Here is a 27,638-nt window from a genome sequence, read left to right as displayed (position 1 = left end):
AAAATAACAGTTTGAAGCTAAAGTGAAAACTCCTGAACACAATGTCCTAGGGTTTTCTGGGAGGATTTTTTGTTGGTTGTGGTTTTAGCATTGCTTTACAAATAATACCAAGAACATCCTAATTCAGACCTTCTCAACATGTGGCTGTAGGTCTATGGGTTCTCTGATGTGGGGTCTGTAGCCTGATCGCCACAAACAGCACTTAAAAGCCCTCTGCCCACTGAATAACTAATTCTGTCCCCTCCCCCTCCATTCTCTTCCTCTTGGCTACCACAATCCCAGCCCCCGGGTCACCGCTGAGAGGTGAGGAGGCCCCCCATTCCTTGAGCTTGAGAGACAGTTAAGGGAAGGAAAATGGAACCCCACAAAGGAGAGACCTAGGGAGGCCTCCTGTGCAGGATAAAAACTCCAGGTCCTACGTTGGTGGGGTACAGAGAGAAAGCCTGAGATGGAGTACTTTTTTTTCTGTGTTCGTTTACATGAAGTTGATGGTCAGTTAACTGGGGGGGCCCCGGGGGGGCTCAGTAGGTTAAGCATCCGACTCTTGGTTTCAGCTCAGGTCATGATCTCACAGTGTGTGAGTCTGAGCCCCACGTGGGGCTCTGTGCTGGCAGCTGTGGAGCCTGCTTGGGATTCTCTGTCCCTCTTTCTGTCCCTCCTCCGCTGCTTGCCCTCTCTCTCTCTCTCTTAAAATAAATAAACATTAACAAACAAAACTCCCAACCCTGTGCATGTGAATTAAAGCGCTCTTTCATTGTCCTTATTCGTCTCCTGGTGTTCCTCAAACGTGAGAGTTGCCCATGGCCTTGGCCTTGGCCTTGGCCACTGTCTCCTTGCAGTGGCTTTTACCTCCCCTGCTTCAGAGACTATTTCTGTGCAGGGGACCACTGAACCTTCCGAATGTCCGGTTCCCAATGTCCTGCCGGTGCCTCAACCAAAACTCAGCCTCTCCCCTGCCAAACTAGCAACATTCTTCTCGCTGCTCTGGATGGAAAGTGCAGTCGCTCTGATCGCTCTCTCTCTCACCGCTGCCCCCCAAGGCTGCTTCCAACGAAATACCAAATACTGGGGATCCCCCCTTCCATCTGTTCTGCAGCTCCTTGGCCTTTCCAATCTCAAGGCCACCTCTCATTGTGCTTTAGCCCCTCAGCTGGTACATCACCCTCCAGAGTCTCCCCACCCTCCCCCTGTGCGCTGGGACCAGATGAATAAGCCCTCGGGCGCCCCTTTTACCCTGGGAGCCCCCCTCCCCCCCCCCCCCACCGAGGACCTTCACTTCCCACTGAAGAAAGCCCACGTTACCAGTGTTGTCTTTCCAGCAGGTGCACAGTCTAGTTTTATCCTAGCTTTCCGCCAGCCCCACCTCTGCCCACCCCCGCGTGCACGCACACTTGTGCACGTGTGCACACACGCGCGCTCCCTTAAGAGACCCTCCACTTCGGTCACTTGAGGTACTACTCATGGCTGCCCACGCACGTCTCTCGTTCCTCCTCGTCACATTAGCTCCGCGCCACCGTTTCTTCCTCGTCCCTGCACCACAGCCACCTGCTTAAAAAAACCTTCCTCGCGTTCAGTGCCCGCTCTGAAGTCACCCCTCCCCTGAAGCCTCGTGCACAGCACCAGTCTCTGAGAAAATCCCCCGGTCCCGTGATCTTGTCACTTACATAACACCCTGTGCCCTGCACTTATGTGCCGATGCATCCTGTCACCTCCCACCCCCGGTAGGAAGGTGGTTGAGATCCTGCCTTTATGTGTGACTCCCTCCGAGGAGGGACCGAGGCAGCACCTACTTAGTAGGCCCACTAAACACACGTGGGATGACGGACCAAGCAGCCTCTCCTGGCCTGGCGCACGTTTTCCCAACACCAAGCACAGGACTTTATATTCATCCCTGTTTAATTTCGTTAGGTCTGTTTGGACCCAGCACCCCATCCTGTATAAATCATTTTGAACTCGAATACCTCACGCAGCGTGTATTAACTATCCTGGCTGGGGGTCATCTGGATTCTCCCCAGTGTTTCATCAAAGGCATGAATAAACATGTTTCGCAAAGCCAGGGCTCAGGACAGAGCCCTGTGGCCCAGCCCTGGGGACATCCCGCCGGAAAACCCTGAGGGGTGAAGTGTGGCCCCCTACACTCTGGGCAAGGTAGTTCGTCCCGCTCCGAATTCATCTTGCTGAAAAATCCTTCGTACCACAAGTAACGCAACTCTTTGAGATTTCAACATTTCCTGGCTGGCACATGGGAGCTCTCAATTCCTTCAACCCAGCCGGAAGCTCAGGACTGACGTCCGCTGAGAAGGGTTCTGGCTTGAGTGATGAACTTCCAAATACGTCCCAGCAGTCTCTGCTCCCCAGCAGGGGCCTCCCGAGCAGGTGTGCAAGGCGAGGACAGGTCAGGGGAGGCGTAACCCAGGTAAGTGAGAGGGAGGGCGGGGGAGAAAAGCAGTGGGATGGTCAGCCTCTCTCCTTCCCAGGTCCTGCCTCATTTCACTGTCCTACCAGGCGAACCTACCAAACACACGTGCCGTCTCCTGTCCCCGCACCCCTTTCTTTGAAATACAATTACTGAGCCAATGATACTCCCTTCTCCTTCCAAGCCTTGGCTGCCCTGCGAGCCTGCGGCCTGGATTTGCTGTTCCAGCACCGCCCCAAGCACCAGCCTCTTACAGAGGCCCCAGGGAGATTCACCAGCGGAGGTCTGCACGCCCTGTGCGCCCCTCTCCACACACGCTATCAGGGAGTCACGCACTCTCGGGCCGGAGGAGAACTTCAGATGTCCTCTTGTCTATCCTGGGTCCCAGCCAAAGCTGCACCAAAAGCGAGGGAGGCCGTTCTCTTAAAAATCTACTCATTTATTCAGCAATCACGTCCAACCTACTATGTGACGGGCACTGTTCTAAGCACTTGACGCAAATAGGAACTCATTGAATCCTCTAACAACCCAATCGTGTAGGTACTCTTACCGTTTCTATTTTTACAGATGGGAAAACCAAGGCACAGAGAGGTCACAAGCTAGTAACTGGTAGAGTCAGGACTCGAACCCAGCTGTGTGGCTCCTGCGTGTGTATTCTTAACCCTTATGCCACCTCGTTGCCTCTCCGGGAGGTGATGTGAAGCCTGCAATCCGATCTTCATTCAAAAGGGTGTGTTGAATACATACTGTGCTGATTGTAGGCTACTAGGGCCAATGATGAGGATTCTTAGAGCTTACCGCTTAGTTGAAGAGATAAGGGAGCGTGCTTTAAAAAGAAAGCTGGGGCGCCTGGGTGGCTCAGTCGGTTAAGCGTCCGACTTCAGCTCAGGTCATGATCTCACGGTCCGTGAGTTCGAGCCCCGCATCAGGCTCTGTGCTAACAAACAGCTCAGAGCCTGGAGCCTGCTTCAGATTCTTTCTCTCTCTCTCTCTCTCTCTCTCTCTGCCCCTCCCCTGCTCATGCTCTGCCTCTCTCTGTCTCTCAAAAATAAGTAATGTTAAAAAAGCATGGTAGAATTGGAAAACATTTTCCTTATGACCATTACACAGACCAGGATCTTTTTTATGCATCTTCCGGCCTTCAGGGGAAGTCTTAGCTGTGTTCATAGATGCCAATATCCCCTTCTTTGCACTCCCTCTGCCGCCTCCCATTAGGCAAAGAGAACACCAGAACTTTCTTACAGAAGACACGCTCAGGGATGTTACAATTTTTCACAATATCCACGTAACAAATATTAATACCCATGCCACCATGACTTTATATCCATTGGATGTTTTCATGTTCCAAGGCAGCTTCATAATTTTTTTTTTTTCCATCACACATGATCTTACTTCCTTCTCAAATGAACCCTCTAAGGTAGGTAAAGCGGGCACAAGCTTTACAGACGGAGGTACCAACCAGGACCTTAAAGCTACTTACTGACTGTGGACCCGGAACTCAGGTTTCGTGGTTTATCCGTCCACACAGCATCCCTGATGGCCTGTCCCAAATGCGGTGCTCAGAAAAGGAAACCCAAGGGGGAACCGAGGGCAGAGGGTGGCCTGTTGCTACCACTGCCTTCAAATTCTACCACCTGATTCCAGTGATATTTGCAGGCTTTCACTCACCCCTTCCTTAGACACAGAAGGAAGGGCTTATGGGAAAAATTGTAATTCTGCGTGTTTTGTAACTACATGCGGGGAAAAAAAGCACAGCTTCCCTATTCACTATGGGGGAGCGTTTCCGAGCCAGCAAGGGTGGCTGCAAGCAGTGACTCTTGGTGGCACAGTCTGTGGAATTGGCTGCTCCGGGGCTAAGATGTTTGAGAAACTTTTTGATTCTATTATTTTTTTTTCTTGTAACCTCTTTATTCTTTTTTTAATGTTTATTTTATTTTTGAGACAAAGACAGAGTGCAAGAGGGGGAGGGGAATAGAGAAAGGGAGGCAGAATCCGAAGCAGGCTGCCTGATGGGGGGCTCGAACTCACGAACCGTGAGATTGCCACCTAAGCCAGAGTCTGACGCTTAACTGACTGAGCCACGCGGGTGCCCCTAACTCATTTATTCTTTGAGAAACACTACAAACAGTTGCACCTAATGGCTCATGTTCTATTTCACTGATATCGTTTTCCTACAGAAACGGGGGGTGTGTGTTCGCCCCATGACTTTCCCTCCAAACCCACCTGCTGCTCCGAATCATGCTCCAAAGCATGAAGGGGAATTAAAATCACTGAAAACATTCTTTGTGTTTGCGAAGCAGGTTTCGTTTTCATCGGGAAGAACATCTCCAGCCACGAGGTGTGTAAGTCCCCAGGGAATGAGCGTGAGCGGCACAGGTAAGTGTTCTTCCCCAGGCTTCACACCTTTGCCAGCGTGAAAGACACGGTCTTGCTTCCAGACCCAGTTCATGCATCATCTCGTCTCCTCTGGAAGTCCTGTAAGACCCCAAGGCACACGGACGGTGTTCACGACACATTCCTAACTCTTCTCATTCCCGGCACATGGGGGCACATGGGAGGATCGCTCTTCCCCACTCCTGGGGTTGAGTGTGGCTGTACGGCCAGAGCCAGGGCCGGTGCCAGTCCTCCAGAACTTTCCTTCCCTCTGCCAGGACAACTGACAATGTTCCATATGGAAGTTGCTCCGTCAGCCCGGGTCGCAGAGGGAGGACAAGGACACGGAGCAGAACCCCCAGCCCAACTCTTTTCTTTTTTTTTTTTTTTAATGTTTATTCATTTTTGAAAGACAGAGAGAGACAGAGAAAGCACAAGCAGGGGTGGGCGGACAGAGAGGGGGACACAGAATCGGAAGCAGGCTCCAGGCTCTGAGCTGTCAGCACAGAGCCCGACGCGGGGCTCGAACTCACGGACCGCGAGATCATGACCTGAGCCGAAGTCGGACGCTCAACCGACTGAGCCACCCAGGCGCCCCTACCCCCACCCCAACGCCTAACCGACACGTAGCGTGAGAGAAAGAAACCTTTGCTGTCTTCAGCCGCTAAGACCGTGGAATTGCACTTTACGGACACACACTAGCCTGTCCTGACCATTACCTGTCATCACGTGTGACACCAAACTGCTTACTCACTGCCTTTACAGAGCCAATCAAACAGTTTTGTATCATTTCTTCCATCTCTGCGCCCTCTCCACTTCCAAACTCTATGGATCTTGAGAGCAGGTATTGCGTCTTGTTAATTTCCATTTGGTAGCCACTCAAAACATGTCCCCAACTCAGTGAATAAAGGGATGAATAATGAACAGGTAGTTGATAACAGAATATCAAATGACATCATATAAAATGCAATTTTATCATCTTGTTGGCACAATCCTTTCTGAATGTGGAGTTGATCCTGGATAACCTTAAGTGGCTCCTCCAGCCAGCTAATACCACACTTATCTCATTGGAAAGAGACCAGACCAGGGGGAGATAATCTTTATAGCTCCATGGCAATGTCCCATGGCACCCTGTGGACCTCGTCTCCCAACTGTGGCTCTGACCAGAAAGAAATGTGGCTGCGATCCACCCCGATGTGGGTCTTGCTACCCGAGAGGCAGGAAATTATTGGTCACACAACAGGTATCAACAAATATTCACTGGTAATTCACTCAAGGGCAGTGACAGAGGCGGTATTGTCCCAATGTGGCTTGCAATAACCAAGGATTCACCCCGCCAATCCCCAAGTCCCCTGCCCCTAGAACGGACAGCAAGTTGCCCGCGGTAGTGAGCTACACGGCACCCTCCAAGAAGATCTGATCACTCCACGGTCTCTGGAACCTGGGAATGTTACCTCATTTAGTAAAAGGGTATTGATTCTGAGATGGGGAAATTCCCCTGGATTATCAGTGTGGGTCCTAAATCCAATGACACATGTCCTTACGAGAGACACACAGAGGAGAAGGTAACGTGAACGTGAGGCAAAGATTGCAGTGGCCACAAGCCAAGGAAGCCGGCGCCTGCCAGGAGCTGGAAGAGGCGGGGAACAGACTCCCCGGAGCCTCCTTAGGGAATGTGGCCCTGGGACACCAATTGCAGCCATCCGGCCTCCAGAACCCAGAGGATACATCCCTGTTGTTCTAAGCCACCTCGTTTGCAGCCACGTTGTGGCAGTCCCAGCAAACTCTTCTATCTGCCATCTCCACGGGCTCTAGACCCCCACGTGGGCCGCACTCGGGCGCTTTGCTGTCCCCTGGGCGTCGGCAGCTCTCGGGGCCTCCCATTCGTCGCCCCAGAAAACACAGGGGCTTGGAACCCGGTTCTTCTCCCGCATACTTCACTTCAGGGGAGGGGAGGGGATTTGGGCACGACTGGGAAACAGGGGCCAGGGGCTCTCCCAGGAAGACCCCTCGAGGGAGGCTAGGAGAACAAGGGAATAGCACTGCACCTGGGGGGGTTGGGCCTCCAAGCACCCCCCCCCCCCCCAATCTCTGCGCTCCTGGGTTAGAACAATGACAATAAAAGCTGTTCCTGTCCCTGTCCCTCCCAGAGTTAATGGTGCTTGCTGGGTATGACCTAGGAAACTGAGCACCGCTGCCTGCACGTAGACCATACACAGAACTGGGGAGGCAAGAAAGGAATTATGAGCTGATTTCAACACACGGATGTGCAGTGCCCCGTACAAGGGAAGTTCCTGCGCCGAGCACCCAGAGTCCTTTGGCGGAGGTCTGATTTTGCCACTAACTGATTTTTTTTTTTTAGTGTTTATTTTTGAGAGACAGAGAGAGACAGCATGAGTGGGAGAGGGCAGAGAGAGAGAGAGGGAGACCCAGAATATGAGGCAGGCTCCAGGCTCTGAGCTGTCGGCCCAGAGCCCCACGCGGGCCTCAAACTCACAGACCGCGAGATCATGACCTGAGCCGAAGTCGGTCGATTAACCAACTGAGCCACCCAGGTGCCCCGCCACTAACTGATTTTAAGCATGACCATCGGTCAAGCATTTCTGTTTAGTTTCCTCACGTTTAAAATGGACGGAATAGGGACACCTGGGTGGCTCAGTCGGTTAAGCATCTGACAAGATCAAGTCACGATCTTGTGGTTTTGTGGGTTCAAGCCCCGCGCTGGGTTCTGCACTGGCAGCGTGAAGCCTGCTTGGGATTCTCTTTCTCTCCCCCTGTATCTGCCCCTCCCCCACTCACACTGTCTCTCTCTCTCTCTCTCTCTCTCTCTCTCTCTGAAAATTCACTGTCTCTCTCTCTCTCTCTCTCTCTGAAAATAAATAAAGGTTAAAAAATTAAAAAAAATAAACTAAAATGAACGGAACGGGAGAGATTGCTAACATTCCTTCTTGCTCTCAAAACCCTAAGCCCTAAAACTGAATTTTTATTTAAACTTCCTTTTTTTTTTTGGCCATAGACGCTTAGGCTAGTTTCACCCAGAGATACAGCTGGAACCTTTCGCAAATCTTTCCGATATGTAGCAAGGTCTCAGAGTAAATCTCTGCCCGACCTTTAAGGCCCCGGGCCTAGCCACCTGGCCTCCATTGTATGCTGGCCCTGAGCTGAAGGAGTGGCCAGGCCGAGGGGCCTGTGGTCTCCCCGTGAGCACACAGGCACTGTGGGGGCGGTCAGAGCCTCTCCAGTGCAGGACAAAGAACAGGGGCCAATGGGCGGCCTGGCTCTTCCAGACTACCGTCACCTTCTAGACATAACTGAACCACACCAACGAAAACAGATGTGGTGGGTCTTTATGAGGACTAAAAAAAAGATAAACTTAGGCAAAACCTCTGTATTTTAGTAGGCACCCCCACACTGACATCGATGTGGTTGCTCAGAACTTCTCCCTGATCCATCAAAACATACCTCAAGAGCAAGACGAGCCAGAGACCCAAAGCCTGGGAATGTATTTTGCGGGGGGAAGGGGGGAGTGACGTGGGGGCCACCCCCTCATGCTGGCAGAGCTGTCCCTTTAGCTCATGTGCTGGGCGAGGGTCTGCAGGGGAGGCCCCGAGGGCGCCTGAAGCCCTGGGTGTCATATTGTGACACGTAAATTCTTAGTGACCTCTGCTGTGGGTGCTGGGCTTTCGTAATAGCAGCCACAAGCTCAGCTTCCTGTTTCTGTTGTGCTGTGTCGCTGGGTCCGGCCGGGGCGATGCACATGCTCGGCTGCTGCTGGGCCCACCTCGCCTGTCCCTGCACTGCCCTGGGCCAAAGGTAAACGCTGGTTTTCTAGAACATGCACACACTGTGCGGCCACAACAGCCACAGTGGGAAGAATGAGAGGGGTTGCAGGTAGAGGTGTGAATGGACAAGGAGGTTTTTTGTGAGCCTGGTTATTCCCAGAAGCCTTTTCTTTTCTTTTTTTTCTTTTCTTTTCTTTTCTTTTCTTTTCTTTTCTTTTCTTTCCCTTCCCTTCTTTCTTTTCTTTCTTTCTTTCTTTCTTTCTTTCTTTCTTTTTCTTTCTTTCTTTCTCTTTTTTTTCTTTAAAGTTTATTCATTTTTGAGAGAGACAGAGCGTGAGCAGGGGAGGGGCAGAGAGAGAGAGGGAGACACAGCATCTGAAGCAGGCTCCGGGCACAGAGCCCGACGCGGGGCTCAAACTCACAAACCGTGAGATCATGACCTGAGCCAAAGTCAGACACTTCACGGAGTGAGCCACCCAGGTGCCCCGTCCCAGAGGCCTCTTTCTGTCGGGGAAGGAAAGAGGGCCGTGGGGGTGACTTCTGGTGAGCCTGACCAAAGGCATTCCCCTGGGGCTCGCAGCCCGTTTCATATGGATTTCCTCAGCAAGAGTGTGTAGGTGCAGGCCTGGGGCACAGCACGCTCGTCACCGGGTTGAAATCCCCATGGCTGAGCACCCCCAGGGCCGCCAGGAGGCTGCACCTTTGTGGGGGGATCCCCGGCAGAGGAAGCAAGTTTTCTCTGGCTCCCATTAGAGAGGCTGCCTTTGAACTCCTACACACCTGAGACCTTACCAAGACACTATCTTGAATTTTTTTTTTATGTTATGTCATGTGTGTACGTCTTGTTTCCCCAAATAGAAGAGAGCTCCTTTAAGGCGGGAACTGTAACTTACATTTCTCTGTAACCCCATCCTGTCCCCCAACTGCAAATACCTTTATCTCGCTTTATCCTCCAGGAACGAACGGCAGGTGGTTCCCCAGACACACCATGCTGTTTAGAGCACCAAACACTTTGCTCTTGTCACTTCCTCTCACTGGAACACTTGTCCCAATTTTGTGCACCAAGACTCCTACTCATGTCTCAAGACTCAACTTAGAAACGGTCTGTCACAGGAAGTCCCCCTGAATTCAGGCCAGGTGCGTTGCCTCTCCTGGGTGCTTGGGAGCTCAAACCTCAGTTCTGCACTGTTGGGTGCTCGCCCTGCCCCCAGACCTGAGTTCTGCAAGGCTGGGCGGGGTGAGGCGTTTATCTTTGTGCCCCCGGTGCCTGGCCTAATTAAAGAGCGAGGGTGTGGTGTCCTGTGAATTGGTAGGGATCGATTACAGAACATCCAGTCTGGGAAAGAGCTGTGATTGCTACCCCGAGGCCAGGAGGGTGGTCCTGATATGGCACAAGCAGGTTCCAAACAAAAGGCTGGGGACGTCTGGCGATGCAGACACTTAGTTTGTTGGCTGGAGAGAATGTCGGACTCCGGTGTTCGGAATTTCTCAGTGCTTCCAGCCTGGGGGCCCCAACACTATCCATTAAGGATGGGCTCTGATGGCATCTCAGAAAGGTCTCCGACACGTCCTACACATCCACATCACCTTCCCAGGGAGCCACTGGAGCTGTGATGCAGTGGCTAGAGCCCCTTCTCCCAGAAAAGGATGTGACCCATCCAAATGAGCCTTTACAGGGGAGCCTCGCAGGCTCAGCCGTCATTGTCCACAATCCCCCGGAAGACAGGTATCCAGGAGGCCCCCAAAGGAAGAAGATGGGGCGTTCACTGCCCAAACGACCGGGGTACAAGGGCAGTGTCCTCGCCGGTCTGACTCAGGTAGATCCATTCAGGAGGTGAGCTCCTGGAGAGCCTCAGGGCAGTAAGGTTGATGGCGGCCACCAAGCCCTAGCACTGTGTCCGCAGTATCGTTTGTCCTCTTTTGCACACAGAGATAAAAATGTCTGTATGATACCCCGAAGGCCGAACATGAAGCGGTATCGCTTTTGTGATGAAACTGACGATCGTACTTCTCAAGGCTTAGGCTGCACTCCTCCCCAGACGAGAGAAGCATTGCTGTTGGCTTTCCAAAGGTCCAACAGCAACCTCAGTGTCTTGGCTTCCTCCCTTATGATGGGGGGGGGGGGGCGGGGGAAGGGGTGAAGGGGTGCGGAGGGGGGACAGCGAGAGATGGTTTCATTCCACCCACAGCCTTGAGATGTTTCAATTGTAGTGAGTGGAGTAGGGCTGGTCAAGCTGGCTGCAAACCTAAAACTAATACTAGAGGAAGGCAGGGCTGCCTTCAGACTTCTCTGGAACCAAAATGCTTTCCCCTGTGGCCCTGATAAGATTACCGGGCTGCTGAGCCGCCAGCGTTCAGATTTCCCACGGAACCGCTCGCCTTGCCCAGAGGAGGCTCCCTGCGGATCAGGCTCTGAAACCTGACTCCCTCCCAGGAATGCACACTCACCCCTCCTGTGATCGGGCCTGGGCCCTTCCAGTTCGACTGCCCCAAGTTCCCGCTGTCACTGCAGCCCCTTGAATGAAAGGTGTCAGCTAAGTGGAAGCCAGTGTAACTTTGTGGGTCCCACAGAGCACCTGGGAGCCAGAGAGAAATGTGGGGCTATGGGGGCATGCCCACAAGTCCTCTGAGCTAAACCCCAGCTTCCAGAGGCCATGCGGTCCCTGATTATGACCCATAAACTCCAGCCAGCAGCCAACATATGGCTCAGTGAGAGGGGGAGTCCAAAACCAGCAAAGGCTGTTGGTGAAATCGTGGTTAAAAAAAAATTTAATGAAATAAAAAAAAAAAAATCAGTGAAAAAGCAGGTTACAAACGGAATACGTTAAATATACAGGCACTGGGGCGCCTGGGTGGCTCAGTTGGTTGGGCGGCCGACTTCGGCTCAGGTCACGATCTTGCGGTCCGTGAGTTCAAGCCCCGCGTCGGGCTCTGTGCTGACAGCTCAGAGCCCGGAGCCTGTTTCAGATTCTGTGTCTCCCTCTCTCTGACCCTCCCCCGTTCATGCTCTGTCTCTCTCTGTCTCAAAAATAAATAAAGGTTAAAAATATATATATATACAGGCACACACACACGTACACACACACTCTGTACCTCCCTCTTTCTCTCGTCATCGTGCTACTGACAGTCCGCAAGGATAAAAGATATGACAGCCCCACAGGTAACATTTCAAACACAAGCTTTAGTATGCAATAAATGCTCCGTAAATACGGAATAAATGGACGAATAACCAAGAATATCTGGGAAGGACGTGGAGTTGCCTCAGAGAAAAGGGCCCATTAACTGTCTCCATCTAAATTAGAAATCCATTGTTTGCTCAGTGGCAATAAAGTTTAATGGTCCCAGACGAAATCTTTCATTTGTTCAACGAAATAGACATATGGCCGTGGGAGATAAGTTTAATTTTCCCGTGTCTACTATTAGCTGAACACGTGAAGCATTTAGTCTATAAAAATTAAACTTTTTGCAAGCACTCTCAGGCTATTTGATAGGGCCTGCAACTTATATTTAAACAACTAAGGATATTAATTTAACGTAGATGTCCTAAGTCTCCAGCTCTTTCTTTACTATATAATTCTCTCTTCTGGGCTCCTATCCACAGTGATGTCACCTATGATCTCTTCTAAAAATGAATCGCATTTGCATCCTGGGAGGCCTGTATTTCTCATGGAGTGCTGGGCATCTCAAAACCAATATACCTGAACCTTGCTTTAAAAAAAAAAAAAATCCCATGGGGGCACCTGGGTGGCTCAGGCAGTTAGGCATCCGACTTCGGTTCAGGTCATGATCTCGAGGTTTGTGAGTTTGAGCCCCGTGTCAGGATCTGCACTGACAGCTCGGAGCCTGGAGCCTGCTTCCGATTCTGTGTCTCCCTCTCTCTCTCTCCCTCTGCCTCTCCCCTGCTCATAGTCTGTCTCTGTCTCTCAAAAATAAATAAATGTAAAAAAAAAAAATAAAAATAAAGTAAAACAAATAAGATTAAATTACAAAATCCGATCTCTCTCCCATCATCAATCATTTATTTATTTCCTCGTTCAAAAACCATTTACGGTCTGCTGGGCCTTCCAGGGAGAGGGCCAGGTGGGCAGGCAATTCCAAGTCGACTTAGGACTCTAATGCAGCTTGAACAAAGTGCTCTGAGAGCGAGGTCGACGACCCTGGGGGCATCTGGGAAGGCTTCCCAAGGCGGAGACACTGGTGCAGGGGACAGAGAGGTCAAGGAGTTCCCTGTGGCTGTTAATTCATTTCCCAAGCAAACTTCTCTTGAGAAATGAGATGATTATACGTCTAGGCACTGTGCTAACTGAGCTCACACACCAGCCGTCAATTCTCATTTCTCCTTCAACACGGGGTCTTCACTCCTGCATCGTTTCCATCCTTTTTGTCTCTCGAAGTCAGACTCTGGGCGCGGACCCTCAGAGAAGCTTCTCGGCCTACTTCCCCTGCTCACTCAATGAACTGGCATTTCTGCCAACTCATCCCTGCAACCTCCCGGCCGCCATCTTACTAAATGCCCGGCAGTTTCCTACTGTCCATGGAGCAGAACCCGGGGCCATCCACTACCTGGCCTTTGAGGCCTGCAGCTGGCCTCTGTCTGATTTAGAAAAAGGCACCCCTTGGGGGCACAGCGAGACAAGGAGACTTTGTGGGAAGAAAAAGTAACCCCTTCCTCCAGATGGCTTGGATTCCAGCTCCCACTCACCCACTTGGCCAGCATCCACTATACTTGGAGGCCCTGTGGTTTTTATCTTATTACTTTCATTTTTTTTTTTTTTTTCTCTCACTGCTTCCCTACCTTCCTCTCCAGCCAACTGGCCTACTTTCCTGAACAAAGCTGGCATGTTCTCCCTGTACCCATTCCTTATGCCTTCTCCTCCTCACCACCCACCCTTCTTTCAAGGCTTCTGTCAAGTCTCACCTCGAAATATCGGAATACTGTAGCACTTATGATCTGCGGTAGTCATTCATTTGGCATTCACCCATCTGAAAATTGCGTCCACGACGGGGTCTAGTAAGTCCCATCTCCCCTACCGGACGGCGTGTGAGCTTTTCAAACCCATCTTTATCTTGTTTATTCCAGAGGGCTTAATGAGGGCTGAAGTAATGATTGAGACTGCCGATAATGGGAACGGTGACTGAAAAAAAGAAAAGGTTCGCCAAAGACTTCTAATAGGCAAGTGGGTTCTAGAGAATGAATGTTGAGTCAGCCCTGTTGGTCTGACTTGAATTCCTAATGCTGAGAAGTAATATAACTCAGCTTCTCCCCAAGTATAGTGGTGCCTTCAAGCTCCAAAGGGAGTCTCATCTCTCAAAGGGTTTTACTCTGCGAGCTGGCAGGAGTTCCCAAACCCCACTCCTGCATACCATGACCCCCCATAAAGAGTTTACTTCCTGGTTCAGAACTGTCACTTCCCCAGCCTCTCGGTTTCCTCTTTACGTCCTTTTCCAGGGCCCCGCAGTCCAAGTTCTTTTTTCAGTCGTTTTGACAAAGAAACTTCAAAAGCAGGGCACATTGACAGACTTCCTGGCTAGCTGAGCAATTCCTCTCATCCCCCCTCACCCCCCACACCCCCCCATCTTGGTGAGATTCCCCCATCAGTAACTACACTATGCATCTCTGGAGCCGGGAGGGGGGGGGCACAGAGAGGGGGGCTCCCCCCCCCCACCCAACACCGGCCCCAAGCCACACAGGAAGTTGCTCAGGTGAGAATTTCGGGGCCTCCCTCCCCACCCCAACCCGCACACCATTCCTTCCTCAGCTGAGGGAGAAGAGAGTGCCTCTGTGGAAGGAGTCCCTCTACCTCTTCCCAGAACAAAGTTCACACACGCATTTGGCCCTCAAGCGGCAACATGCTTTTAAGCCTAAAGCGTGCTTTGCTCTTATCCCCAGTCCATTTCTGCAAGAAATGAGCCAGGTCCTACATCATATTGAACCTCTAGCCTAGGGCCTGAGGCCCCCTGTACTCTCCCAGAGGAGGGAACACACTTTTTAACATTTTTAATGTCTATTTATTTTTGAGAGAGAGAGAGAGAGAGAGAGAGAGAGAGAGCACGAGTGGGTGAGGGGCAGAGAGAGAGAGGGAGACACAGAATTACAGCCACAGCGGGCTCCAGGCTCTGAGCTGTCTGCACAGAGCTTGACACGGGGCTCGAACTCACGAACCTTGAAATCACGACCTGAGTGGAAGTTGACTGAGCCACCCAGGTGCCCCCTGAGGGAACCCACTTCTCAAGCAACTTCTCTAGCAGCCTTCATTCACCCTGCCTGACCACCCAGGCGCCCCGAGGGGCTGTCTCCCTCCTCCGCCCCTGATCTGCCCTGATCTGCCCTGAGGCCGTATCGCCGGAGAGAATCCTGTGAACACCACCTGCTGAGCTTTGCCGAGAGTTCCCTGCCACCCCTCCGCAGCCCTGATCTGCCTGAGTTTCCCTGACTTGCAAATGTTGCTACCGAGGGTCCATCCCACACTCTGCAGGCTCCCTGAAGATGATCCCTGTTCCTTGAAGACAACCGGTCGAGCTGCATGCCTGAACGCGGGATGCCTGCCCCATACAGACCCACAGCCCCGCAGAGAAGTCACAGAGGCAGGCCCAGCAGAGAGTCTAGCTTAGGACAGCCAGCCAGGGCTCCTGCACAGAGCCTGGAGCTGGGAAGAGAGAAAACTGTCTGTGAGTTGATTGTCGCTGCCAGCCTCAGGAGGAACAGTTTTCGTTTTGAACATGGGTGGGAGTGGCACCCGTGGCAGGCGCACTTCCAGCGGTGAATGTGGGTGGGAATCACCTTAGAAGCCACATAACATTTGCACCTTCTCCTTTCATCGTTTTTGAAAGCCCTGTCCTGCTAAGATTGGCTGAGGGCTGAAGGTCAGGTCTCCATTTCAAGGGGGAAATCTAGGGACGCCTCCAAATGTGGCCAAGGGAGGGACCGGGGAATCCAGCGGGCATTCCTGCACAGGACAGCGGCGCCTGGACCCCACCGAGGCCGGAACGGCGCCAGGAAAGACCCACGCACAGAAGGGAGCCGCGGAGAGCCTCCCCCGGGGTGCGCCCCCCACACGCGGCCAGCACACCTCAGACGGCGGGGACATGCAGGGGACTCGCGCGTGTACCAGAAACGGTGCCATTTCACTGCCCACGAGGGGAGCTTCTCGGAAAGTTCTGAAAGGACATGCGACAGACTGGGGCTTGACAAGCAAGAGGACTCTCTGTAAGAGGCCAGTCTGCAATGGAAAAGGGAAGCCCACAGCCAGGCACAGAAGTGCCTCGCGTCGCCCGTTCTGTTTCCCTTTTCAGTACCCGTCCTCTCTGCAGATTCGGGGGCTTCGGCTTCCGTGCGAGTGTTCGCCCACGCGTTCGCGCGTTTACGCAGTCGGCTGCACCGCACTCTTGGATTCTGAAGCCCGGAGGTCCACACCCCACACCTGGAGCCCCCGGACGGGACCTTCGACCTCCCCCACCCCCACACTCCGCGCGCTCCCTCTCGGGTCCCCCCGCCGCCCCGGGGGGGGGGGGTGTCTCCCGGGGAGCACGGGGCGCTCCGGGGCGCGTCCACCCTCCCTTGGGGGGGGCGGCCGCAGCCCCGCGCCCCCAGCCCTGCGCCCGGGGCTTTACCTCCATGGCCTCCAGGTGCCGGCTCCGCGGCGGCCGCGCTCGCTGTCCGCTCGGCTCCCCGCGCCCGCCGGGCCGGGGCTGCGGCGCGCAGGGCAAGGGGGCGGCGGCGCGCCGGCTGCCTCGCTCGGGACTGCGGGCGGCCCGGCCCTGCGCGAGAGCACGAGGGAGGGGGAGGCCGGGGGTGGGGGGAGGGGGAAAGGGGTGGGGAGCGGGGGAGGGAGGCCGGCGATCAGGGTTTAAATTTAGACGCAAATCTAAACAGATACTGTCCCCTCCCAGGGCAGGACTCGGGCGAGGGAGCCGCGACTCCATTAATCTGCCCAAACATGGGGATGGGACAACCGCCTGGCCCCTCTTCCTCGCGAAGTTTCCGCCGGACCCCGGTCTTTGCCCGGGTCCCAGCCCTTTTCAACCTCGCCCTCCTTTCACATGCCTTTTTCTGGCTCTAAAAGTTAAAGTTGTTCTTCTATTCCTTTTCTCTCCCCTCTTTTCTGTTTCTTTTACGTGCATCCTTGTTGCTTTCTTCCTTTTTTTTTTTTTTTTTTTTTTTAATTATTGCATTCATGTCATACCTGGGTTTCCTGGCGTTCTGGCGTGGGAGCGAGAGGACTGTGGAGGCGTCCGTGCTCTCTCATGGCCCCAGACGGGAGCTGTGGCAACGCTCAGGGTGGCACCGACAGGACCACCTTTCCTATTTTCGCCTTTCTTTTCCACGTGCATGGTCACATTTTCAGGAAACCGCTATCAATCTATCCGTCTCTCATCTGTGTATAGGGCGGGGTGGGGGGGGGGAGGGGGGGAGGGTTGGGGAGGAAGGACAAGAAATCCAAGCAAAGATTTTCAGGTTCCCTGTGGCGTGAAATCTTTTTCTTTTCCCCTGATTAGACTGATGCATTGGATTCTGTGGGAATTTCAGCTCCCACAAGCTGCTTGCTAAAGGGCCTTTTCCCGTTCCTGTTAAATAGAGTAAAGGCCAAGATCCTGAACATCCGATTCCCAGAAGACCCAGCATAGCAGCCCTCCCCCAGCGCTGTCCCAGCCCTCTGGGCAGCCAAGAGGCTGGAAGATGAGGAGGCCACACCGGAGGGATGAATCTGCTACCAGCTTGTACACTGGCCACCGGCCCCAGGTGCCCCTTCTGGATCCCTCCTCCCAGGACAGAGAGAAGAGGGGACATGGGTGCAGGGATTATGAGGGGTGGGTATTGGCTGGCAGGGAGGGAGGCCTCCTGTCCTGCCCCCATGCCCAAGGCCTCACCCAGGGCACCCGGGACAGGGAGGGCCCTCTTCAGAGGCAGCGGGCCCTGTGAAGGGAAATATACGGAGAATCCCATAAAGGAAACAAGTTGAGAGTTTGCTCACACTAGGGAGAGCTGCCCTGACTCTGCTGTTCATCCCAACACCACCCCGGGGGGCTTTCAGGCCCTTCGATTGCTGCTTTGGGTACCAGTCTTAGAAACATGACCTTCTTCCTATCATAGAACCTTCTAAAGCCTGACTTTCTAAAACACTAACAGCCCGAATGCCAAAGTATTTTCTAGTTCATCAAACTGAATGGAACAACGGGGGCAAAGACCTTGATTTCAGAGACAGATTGAGGGTTGTATTCTAGCTCCGCTACTTTCTTGCTGAGTTTCCTTGGACGGGTCACTAGACCTCTCTGATCCCCGGTTTCCTCAATCTGTACAGTTTAGTAGTCACTCTGAGAAGAGTAGCTATTTTTACAATGTTTCACTTTGTGTACAAGCTGCAATCGGTAGGGACCAGATCTTTCTTTTATTTAGAGCAGGGCATTCTGGGGCCCAAGGAAAGGGTCCCCTCCCCGTTTCAGCCACACAGCTACAGATGTGAGGACTCTAGGGCAGGACTGGCAGCAGGAAAGGAAATTTCCTGGTACCTTCCAATGCATACTTGTGGCTGTGATTGTTTTCCTTTCTTCCTTTTTAAAAAAAAATTTTTTTTTTAATGTTTATTTATTTTTTCAGACGATGTGAGAGACAGAGTGCAAGCAGCAGAGGGGCAGACAGAGGGAGACACAGAATCTGAAGCAGGCTCCAGGCTCTAGAGCGGTCAGCCCAGAGCCTGATGCGGGGCTCGAACTCATCAACCATGAGATCATGACCTGATCTGAAATCGGACGCTTAACCGACTGAGCCGCTCTCAGTGCCCCTTCCTTTCTTCCTTTTAAAGGGGCATGGCTGAGCTGGTGACAGGAACATAGTTTCTTACCATGTCTTCTAACCCTGACTCATGGCGCCTCTTTCTGCCTCCATCTTGTCACCCTTCCTTTCGACTCAGAAAGGGAGCCGAGGGGACTGCCCCGGCACAGGTTTCTGGCTTCAAAACAGAAGGACGGAAGTGCCTACCCAAAGGAAACCGTTAGGCCCAGATAGCATCTCAGTCACCCAAGGTAACTTGCAGCTGCACCCCACGCCCTGCCCCAGGCCTTCCCTTGCCCAGTGACAACCCATAGCCCACAGTGTGAACAAACTCGGCCTCTGCCATGCTCCGGGGTCTCAAGATCTGCAGAGTAGAGAGCTGCTGCAGCTTTGGGCCCTAGGCAGAGACCTTCACTGGAGGCAGGAATGGAAAATGGGGAGAGAGGGGTCGGGGGGGTGGGGGTGGGGAGAGCGACAGCTCTGAGCTCAGTTTCAGCAGCCATGAGTAGGGGTGGGAGGTGTGCCCCCCTTCTGCCCCTCCTGCCCCTCCAGAAGATCCCCAGAAGCCAGAGTCGCGATAGCCCGCTGGTAAACACTCTGTTTTTGCTGGGTCACCTGGGATTGTGACTTGCCGCCCTATGGGCTGGGAGAAGCTGACAGCCTAAGGGGAAGGGAAAGTGGCTCAGAGGGGGTGGTTCCCCTCCCTCTCTGGGGGGCTGGCTGTCTCATCAGGGCCCACTTCCTTTACTTTCTCCCATGCCCCCTTCACACAGCCTTGCAGTCTGAACCAGCCAAGCAGTAAATAAAGGCCAGGGCAGGTTGAAGAACAGAGAGCAACAGAGACACAGCCAGGGCAGGGATCCCCTAGTGGAGCCCGTATCACCACGGGCAGCCGGACGCACATGGCAGGCCCTCAACAGATATTGGGTGAGTGAGTGGACAAACGAATAAGTGAAGCAAGTTAGTAGAATCGTTGTCTTTAAATCGAAGACAAAGCCTTTTCCATAGATAGGTCTCCAAGGGGAGAAAAGACCCACTGGGAGAAAAGATCATTGAAGGCCATGAGAAGTTAGGCAGTAACTTAATTTTTGAACAGAAGTGTCAAGAGCTCATTCACTCAGCTCTTAGTAAGCGGCCACAGCGTGCTGCTGATGGTCTATTTTTAAAATGAAGAGCAGGAAGGGGCACCTGGCTGGCTGGGTTGGAAGAGCATACGACTCTTGATCTCGGGGTCATGAGTTCGAGCCCCACATGGGGTGTAGAGATTGCTTAAGTAACTAAAACTTTTAAAAAGGTTAAGAGCAAGGAACCCAACAAATATTCTTGCATGACTGCAGATAATTAACTTTAAAAAAATAGATCTTTCAGCCCTCAGTTCAGGGAATGTGGCAAAAACAAAACAACTCATTCTGCCGCAGGTGACTATTCTTGAGGAACGGAGTTGAAAACGTTGAAAGGAAAGCATAAAGACTTAGGGTTTTTATGTGTTTACGGCGTGGCCATGGAGGGTTTCCCAGAGGAAGACAGTAGCTGTAGTTCATGTATTTCATGTGTGAAAGGTCAATTGAGGAGGAAGGCAGCAGGGTAGCAATGGAGACATAGGGAAGACGTTGAAGTGTGTGGAGAACCGTCAGCAGAGATTGGAGACCTCATGAGGAAGGCTTTTGATTGGCCCTTTGGGGGTCAGGAGATTGGCTACACAGGGAAGTCGAGCAAATAAGTTGATATATCGAAGCCAGTGGGAGAGAAGTTTCTCGCTGATGGTGAAGGGAGGTACAAATATGCAAGGGGTGGTGTGGGGGGACTAGAATGAACTAGACTGGACTAGAATGAACTCTGGTGCTGGATTGGAATGGGAGGTAATGGTGTGGAGTCATGGCTTTCAGCCTGTAGATAGCTGTAAATAGCAATGCATATACCTACATGCATCTATTTCTTAGTTTGAGCCACTGAGAGAGCGTAGGAGCAGTGACACCCCAGTAGCAATCAGTGCACCCAGAGCCCAGGTCTTGGTTTCTAAATACCATTCTCCACTAAAGGAACACAGGCTCCTTGGAGAAAATGGGTGATGACAGGGCTGGGGCAGATAAAGAACAAGATGAGCCTGGAACTTGTTGTTTTGACAGAAAATATGGAAGTTCTCAATGAATGACAGAGAGACACTAAAAAGACGCCGAAGCCCGCTTACAGGAGTATCGGCTTAGGTCACGACCTCACGGTCGTGAGTTCGAGCCCCACGCCGGGTTCTGTGCTGAGCATACAGCCTGCTTGGGATTCTCCCTCTTCCCCTCCCCCCGCTCTTTGTCTTTCTCCAAATAAACTTAAAAAAAAAAAAAAATAAAAGAAGTTCATAGGTCTAAACTGATATAAACAAACAAGTGGGAGAAGAGAAGGTTCTTACCGCACAATACCAATGAACAAATGTAAAACAAAGTTTAGAAGAAAACTGACAATGTGTGTGTGACAATCATCGTAGCTATAATTTCAGGTGAGAAACATTATGGGGTGTTAAATCCAGTGGGGGAAAAACGAGATGAGGAATGGGATTTTACATGATTTAAAAAGATCGCCCCTACAAGTTACTCATTAATTACAAAGGGGAGAGGGGCGCCTGGGTGGCTCAGTCGGTTGAGCGTCCGACTTCGGCTCAGGTCACGATCTCGCGGTCCGCGAGTTCGAGCCCCGCGTCGGGCTCTGGGCTGATGGCTCAGAACCTGGAGCCTGCTTCCGATTCTGTGTCTCCCTCTCTCTCTGCCCCTCCCCCGTTCATGCTCTGTTTCTCTCTGTCTCAAAAATAAATTAAAAAAAAAAGTTAAAAAAATAAAATAATAAAAAAATAAATTACAATGGGGAGAAAGCACCTTTACAGGGAACAACCGTAACAGACACCATATTAACCAAGTGATCAAAGTAAACATGACCGACAGTGGGGCAAACTGATATCACGTGTTACCTGATGGGATACAATAGGAACATACCATCACTTCTGTGATATTCTTGCCCAAAGTGCATAAACCGAATCTAATCATGAGGAAACGTTGCAGAAGCTACATAGGAAGACATTCCTCAAAGTGATGGGTCCATAGTCTCCAAGTGCAGTCAGAGGAGGAAGTGCGGGGAAGGGGCCTAGGCTGAAGGAGATGGAGGTCACGTGACCACTGGTTCCATGTGTGGTTCTGGGTTGGCTGCTTTGACTATAAAGTCTATTTTTTTTTTTTTTTTTACTATAAAGTCTATCAAAGGGTTATCGTAGGCACCTGTATCAAATCATGGCCACATACACTTTAAGTATCTTACAGTGTTACCAGTCCATATAACGATACCTCAGTAAAGCTGAAAAAAAGAAATTATTAGGATAATTGGCAACACCGTAAGGACTCCTGGGTGAAGGCGATGTGGGGGTCTTTGTATTAATCCTACAGCTTTTCTCAATGTTTAAAATTATTTCAAACTAAAGAAATGAAGAAAAAAGGTGGTGGGGGAAGAATCGAGCTGTCCCATTTCTTTGCTTTCAACTGACTCCCTATCCAGTCCCTCCGTCGTCTGTTCCTCCCCGCTCCACCCCCACCCAGACATCCACAAGGTGGCCGGGGGTCTACTGTCCCCTGCTTTGGAGAGAGACGATAGGCAGAGAATACCCGGTCCTCTGGCGTGACAGAGGATGGAGACAGGAAGGGGGAGATCATTCAAGTCTTTGTACAAATATCTTTCTGTGGTTGCGATAACTACATGCATCTTTGTGATTTGGAGAATTTAAAAAAAGAAGAAATCAAAGAACCAAACTGGACTGAGGGAGGGCTGTATGTACTGACAAAGCCTGCACTCGGCTCAGGTGCACCTAGGAAGGGGCTGGGGGTCCAAAGCTGAGAGAAGGCCAATTAGGGATTTCCTAGGGTGGGGCAGGGGCAGCTCAGCTAGGAACGTGGTCCCATCACCAAGGCCAAGGAACAGTGTTGACAAAAACCCAAAGTGGGTGGTCTGGAGGCCCCAAAAGATTGAGACCTTCTCCTTCTGAGGCAGACCCCATGTTCTGGAATGATATTACACAGCCCTACAAGGAATCTCAAACCTTCTCAGCCTTGAAGCATCTCAAGGAGAGCACCTGAGAACCAGCCTCACCTCCAGCCGTAAACTAGAATGCCTCAAGGAGCTTTGAAAAAAAAATATCTAGGGGCGTCTGGGTGGCTCAGTCGGTTGAGCGTCTGACTTCGGCTCAGGTCATGATCTCACGGTTCTTGAGTTCGAGCCCCGCGTCGGGCTCTGTGCTGACAGCTCGGAGCCTGGAGCCTGCTCCGGATTCTGTGTCTGCCGCTCTCTCTCTGACCCATCCCCACTCATGCTCTGTCTCTCTCTGTCCTAAAAATAAATAAAACATTAAAAAAAATTTTTTAAAAATCTATTCCTGGGCCCCACCCCAGTGGACAGGGAGTGGTGCCAGGTATCAGTGTGTTTTGTAAGCTTCAGCCAAGAGGTAAATCCTGAATAGTCTAAGCCAATTATGGAAATAACATTCCTCTTGCCAGAAATTGGATTGGAGAGAAATAAGTGAGGACATGTTGGCCAATGAGATAAAAGGGGAAAATCTTCATGCTTTCTGATAAAGAAACACATAGGAAGAGAAGCTCTATAAATATTGGGTGTTTTCCTACCTAATGTTATGCCTGGGAGTGCATCGACCATTTTGCTACCATGAGGCAAAGCTGGCAAGAGCCAGAATAGGAGCTTCAGGAAGACGGAGTCTTTTGTTTCTTTTTTGGTCCGTGTATATTCCACGTACCTAAATCAAGGCCAGGCACAAATAGGCACTCAGTGAATATTCATCAAATAAGGAACCCCAATGACTGTCAAGGCACTGATCTGACCAGTTCTAGAGGGACTATCCCCTGGATTTCTTGTTACGTGAAGCAATATATTTGTGGCTCAAGCCATTGGAGCACAATATTTTGTTATAGCTGAAAGCGAGTCAGAGAGACACAAACTTAGCGTCCACGTGATTCAGATAAACACAAACTTGGAAGACAAAATCAGACATATGTACCAGCGCAGGGAAAGGAGTTCCTCAAAAAATGTTCAGCAGAGATGTGGAGAAAGAGATGGGACAGAAGGGCAGAGAGAGAAGCACACACATACAGAGATAAACAGAGATGGGAGAATACGATGCCACCCCCCCCCAAAAAAAAAGTGGGAAACCTGGCTAATACCTTTTGGAAACGAAAAAAATTTAGATTGAATAAATGAGATTAATCACTGCCAGAATTTGAAGTGTCTTAATTCCCATCTGAGTTTGGGGGAGCAGGTATAGATAATCATCTATTTTTCCTTATTCTTTTTTTTTTTTTTTTTAACATTTATTCATTTTTGAGAGTCAGAGACAGAGCATGAGTGGCGTGGGGGGAGGCAGAGAGAGAGGGAGACACAGAATCAGAAGCAGGCTCCAGGCTCTGGGCGGTCAGCAAAGAATCCCGGCATGGGGCTCGAACTCACGGACCTCAAGATCATGCCCTGAGCTGAAGTCGGATGCGTAAGCAACTGAGCCACCCAGGCGCCCCTTTCCTTGTCCTTAAAAAGAAAAAGGACTCAGGGCGCCTGGGTGGCGCAGTCGGTTAAGCGTCCGACTTCAGCCAGGTCATGATCTCGCGGTCCGTGAGTTCAAGCCCCGCGTCAGGCTCTGGGCTGATGGCTCGGAGCCTGGAGCCTGTTTCCGATTCTGTGTCTCCCTCTCTCTCTGCCCCTCCCCCGTTCATGCTCTGTCTCTCTCTGTCCCAAAAATAAATAAAAAACGTTGAAAAAAAAAATTAAAAAAAAAAAAAAGAAAAAGGACTGATTCCTTCTAGAAAGAAAAGTGGGTGGTAGGTACAGAATTAAAAGTACGTTTTCCTAGAATAACTGCGTATCACAATTTCTTGTAGGATATTGTTAGTATCGGTAAGTGCTGAGGCAGGTTTGCTTGTAGAGGTGTTTACTAATGTGAATCAGTATCTGGGATTGGGCAGAGCTTGTCCAAGGCTGGAGGCTTTGGCCTTAAAATAAAAATCCACATGGCCTTAAAATAAATATCCGCGATGATTCTACACGAATGAAGTAGAACGGGTTATGAGAAACATGAGTACCCGAGTCCTGCCTACCACTCATCCCCCTCTGCTTTTTTACACGGACAACAGGCAAAGAATGAAGTGGAAAGTTGTCTGCACACATGTGCTCATTTGCAACCCCAGCACAGCGCACGTCTGCAAAACTCTGCTAAAAACCCATGGCGTCACCTGTTAGTTTCTCTTTTCCTCTTGTGGTGGTCTCACTATTCATCCATTTGCTCGGGACAGAAACCTGGGAGTCGTTCTTGATTGTTCCTTCACGTCCACCACCAGGTGCTACGAGTCAGGCTCTGAAACATCCTGCCCCACCCCCACCAGCCACCGTCACCACCGTGGTTCATCCGGATGAGATGTCCCGGTTCGTCTCCGTGCGTCTCCCGTGTTGTCCCGACTCACCATCTCCCCCCACACAGCTTCCACTCTACGGACAGCAGCCTTGCCAAAATGTGTCACTCACACCCCTTCCTGACAAGGCCACACCTGCCTCTCCGGCCTCTTCTCCCCAAAGAACACCCCGGGCTCTGTGCTGACGGCTCGGAGCCTGGAGTCTGCTTCGGATTCTGTGTCTCCCTCTCTCTCTCCCCCTCCCCCACTCACACTCTGTCCCTGTCTCCTTCGAAAATGAACATTAAAAAAAAAAATAAAAAAAAAAAAACATAAAGCATAGTAACAGAGAGGGTAGCACAGAGATTTATAAAGATCCACATTGAAACCAGACTTCCTGGGTCCTCCTGTGACCTTGATCATGTCACCTAACCATTTTGCCCCTCTTTTTCTCCATCTGTAAAATGGGGGTAATAGAATTTACCACATAGAGCTGTCAGGAGTCAATGAGGTAATACACGGGAAATGCTTAATATAGTTGCCAGTGAATATTGAATGTGATAAACGTGGGGTCATCTTTGTCATATTTCTTCTGATTTGTACTCTGTTCAGCACTTCTTGAATATTCTATGTTCAGATTCAATTCTGCATTTTTTTTTCTTGCACAGGCCAAAAAAAAAAAAAAATGGGAAGGGAGGCAGGGGTTTCATATCTCAATTATAAATACATTTCACTCGCTTGAGCAGTGTTTCTTCATTTTGGAAAGGAGTTTTAAGTTACCCTCATTTAAATAATGCATCAATTTCATGCAGAAACTATGGGGTTTTTCTGGAATCGTCAAGGATTTGACCTTCTCTTCTGACTGTTACCACTTATTAACTAGTTTACTTGCCCTCATCTACTATTGGATAACCTTGCAACTTTTCGTGCCAAAGCCTTTTCTATGAGCGTCCAGTTTCGGAGTATGTCATTACTACGCTTCCTGCACACAACTTTCTTCTTTTTCTGCTTCCTGACCTGTGATAGTATTTCAGACTTCAAAAAAAAATTTTTTTTGATGTTTATTTATTTTTGAGACAGAGAGAGACAGAGCGTGAACGGGGGAGGGTCAGAGAGAGAGGGAGACACAGAATCCAAAGCGGGCTCCAGGCTCTGAGCCGTCAGCCCAGAGCCCGACGCGGGGCTCGAACCCACAGACCGTGAGATCGTGCCCTGAGCCGAAGTCGGAGGCTCAACCGACTGAGCCACCCAGGCGCCCCTATTTCAGGCTTTTTAAGATTGTTTTCATCTTGGTGTGCCCAGTACCATTGGCCCTGTGAGGCCCACACGGGGTCCCAATCTTACAGGAGTGTCATTTATCTGAGAAGGCGATAAAGGTCTGAGTAGACCCTTGAACGCTTGAATCATAATTTGAACTAAACACAAAAGGCCCGGAGGCAAGAGGATAGAGGAAGCTGAGCTCGGTGTGCTTAGTACAGATGGGGATGGTGGGGATCTGGGTCGAAGAACCGTGTGAGCGAACCAGGAGCCTTGAGGAGGGGCAGAGAGGGAACTGAGTCTTCGTCTGATGCCAGCCTGGGCGATCCTTCTCAGGTTTACAGTTTCCGCTGCAACAGGCACACATTAGCCCTTTGAGTGGGCATCACGTTTACTCTATCCTGACCTCCTTGTGCAGGGCCGGCTGCTCCCAGAGTTTTGTTCTGGGAGTGCTTTACGCTCGGTATCTGCTTCTGAAAAACAGATGACATGTGCATTGACCTCGAGCACAGTTGCATCTGATTTGTCTTTTTTGTTTTGTTTTCGCACGTGATGGGGACTATAGGCAGCAACGCAGAGAAAGACATGGGGTGAGCAGGGAGAGAGACGGGACGACCACTCACCTGTAGCGACTGAGGGCAGAGGGGCCACGCCAAGGCCCGGGGCCCCCAGGACCCTTCCTACCACCTGTGTGCTTCCTAAAGGACAAAGTTACTTGGCCATTCTCTTTCCTTATTTGAGGATAATTCTCATCGGTCACCCAGGGACGAAGTGAGGCGCTCGTAATGAAAATGACCATAAATCTAGAGTGAAAAGGCTTAGGCACTAAATGTGACCCTACCCAGCCCGGCTGGTGATGAACAAAGGAGGCAGACAGTCCCTGATGGAAATCCGCAGGGAGATGAACGGTCTCTGCTGCGGAAAGGGGAATGGTGTGGGTGGCGGTGGTAGGGAGCAGGGGTGGGGGTGGGGTGGGGAAGGAATTTGCATCTCGTGGCCTAATCAGATCTGAAACCTAACATCCTGTTTTCTGTAGGTTGAGCACATCAGTAGCTGAAAGCCTCCTCTGACCATCGTCAGCTCAGGAAGTGAGAGTTAAGGGCCTTGCAGATGGGGACCCAGCTCCTGAGTGACGATGCCTGAGAAAGTGTCCACCCGCACCCCAGCCCTCCCTCTGCCACAATTCTAGAACTCCAGACCTCACCCCTCCTCTTCAGAGACTTATCAACAGGAAGTTAAATCAGCTGGAACACTCTGTTCCCTTGACATTTTTGTTTTAATTCTGCAGCTGTGTTTAAGGCTTTATGAATTATCTCTCTGGCTCTGTGTCTTGAGTCTGCCTGTTTGCCTGGTGCTTTTTCTTTCATACCCATGCACAAGTCATGGTTACCATAAGGCTGGTGGACCCGAGGGAGAACTAGGATTGATAAGAAGGATGTGGGGTGGTAAGAAAGCACTTTAGGGCCTGTAGTAGCAATATTTGATGAGCTAAGGAGTGTGACCGCTTGCTTAGGGATCATTACTGAGGAGAAACGAAATGCTGAAGAGGAATTCCTAAATTGCTAGCAGTGTGCGCTGTCCATAGCCATCTCCCCTCCCCTCGTTATGGTCCCTCTGTCTACCTC

The 27,638-nt window shown here is 51.1% G+C and overlaps 1 protein-coding gene and 1 long non-coding RNA gene across 4 annotated transcripts in view; one reads left to right on the top strand and one right to left on the bottom strand.

Moving 5' to 3' along the window:
• The window catches only part of RCSD1 (RCSD domain containing 1), a 73,460-nt gene extending 56,527 nt beyond the window's left edge, over positions 1 to 16,933 (bottom strand). The window contains exons 1-2 of one of the 3 annotated variants that reach the window (XM_042925476.1): positions 16,755 to 16,933; positions 16,183 to 16,329 (exon numbers count right to left, since the gene is read on the bottom strand). In XM_042925476.1, coding sequence (XP_042781410.1) covers positions 16,183 to 16,329; positions 16,755 to 16,817 — 210 coding nt within the window. In that variant the 5' untranslated portion in view covers positions 16,818 to 16,933. Of the gene's footprint in view, positions 1 to 4,639; positions 4,742 to 16,182; positions 16,330 to 16,754 lie in introns of those variants that run through there. The other 2 variants (XM_042925478.1, XM_042925477.1) reach the window with 2 other exon arrangements.
• On the top strand, positions 15,535 to 18,199 carry LOC122211929. Its single transcript, XR_006198903.1, has 3 exons — positions 15,535 to 15,977; positions 17,068 to 17,311; positions 18,167 to 18,199. It is a non-coding gene; the product is annotated as an uncharacterized LOC122211929 (long non-coding RNA).
• Positions 18,200 to 27,638: the final 9,439 nt, after the last annotated feature.

This window comes from Panthera leo, chromosome F3 (genome assembly GCF_018350215.1).
Source record: "Panthera leo isolate Ple1 chromosome F3, P.leo_Ple1_pat1.1, whole genome shotgun sequence".
NCBI classification, from domain to species: Eukaryota; Metazoa; Chordata; class Mammalia; order Carnivora; family Felidae; genus Panthera; species Panthera leo.
The sequence above is the reverse complement of the archived record's forward strand: the minus strand, read 5'-3'. Positions and strand labels throughout refer to the sequence as shown.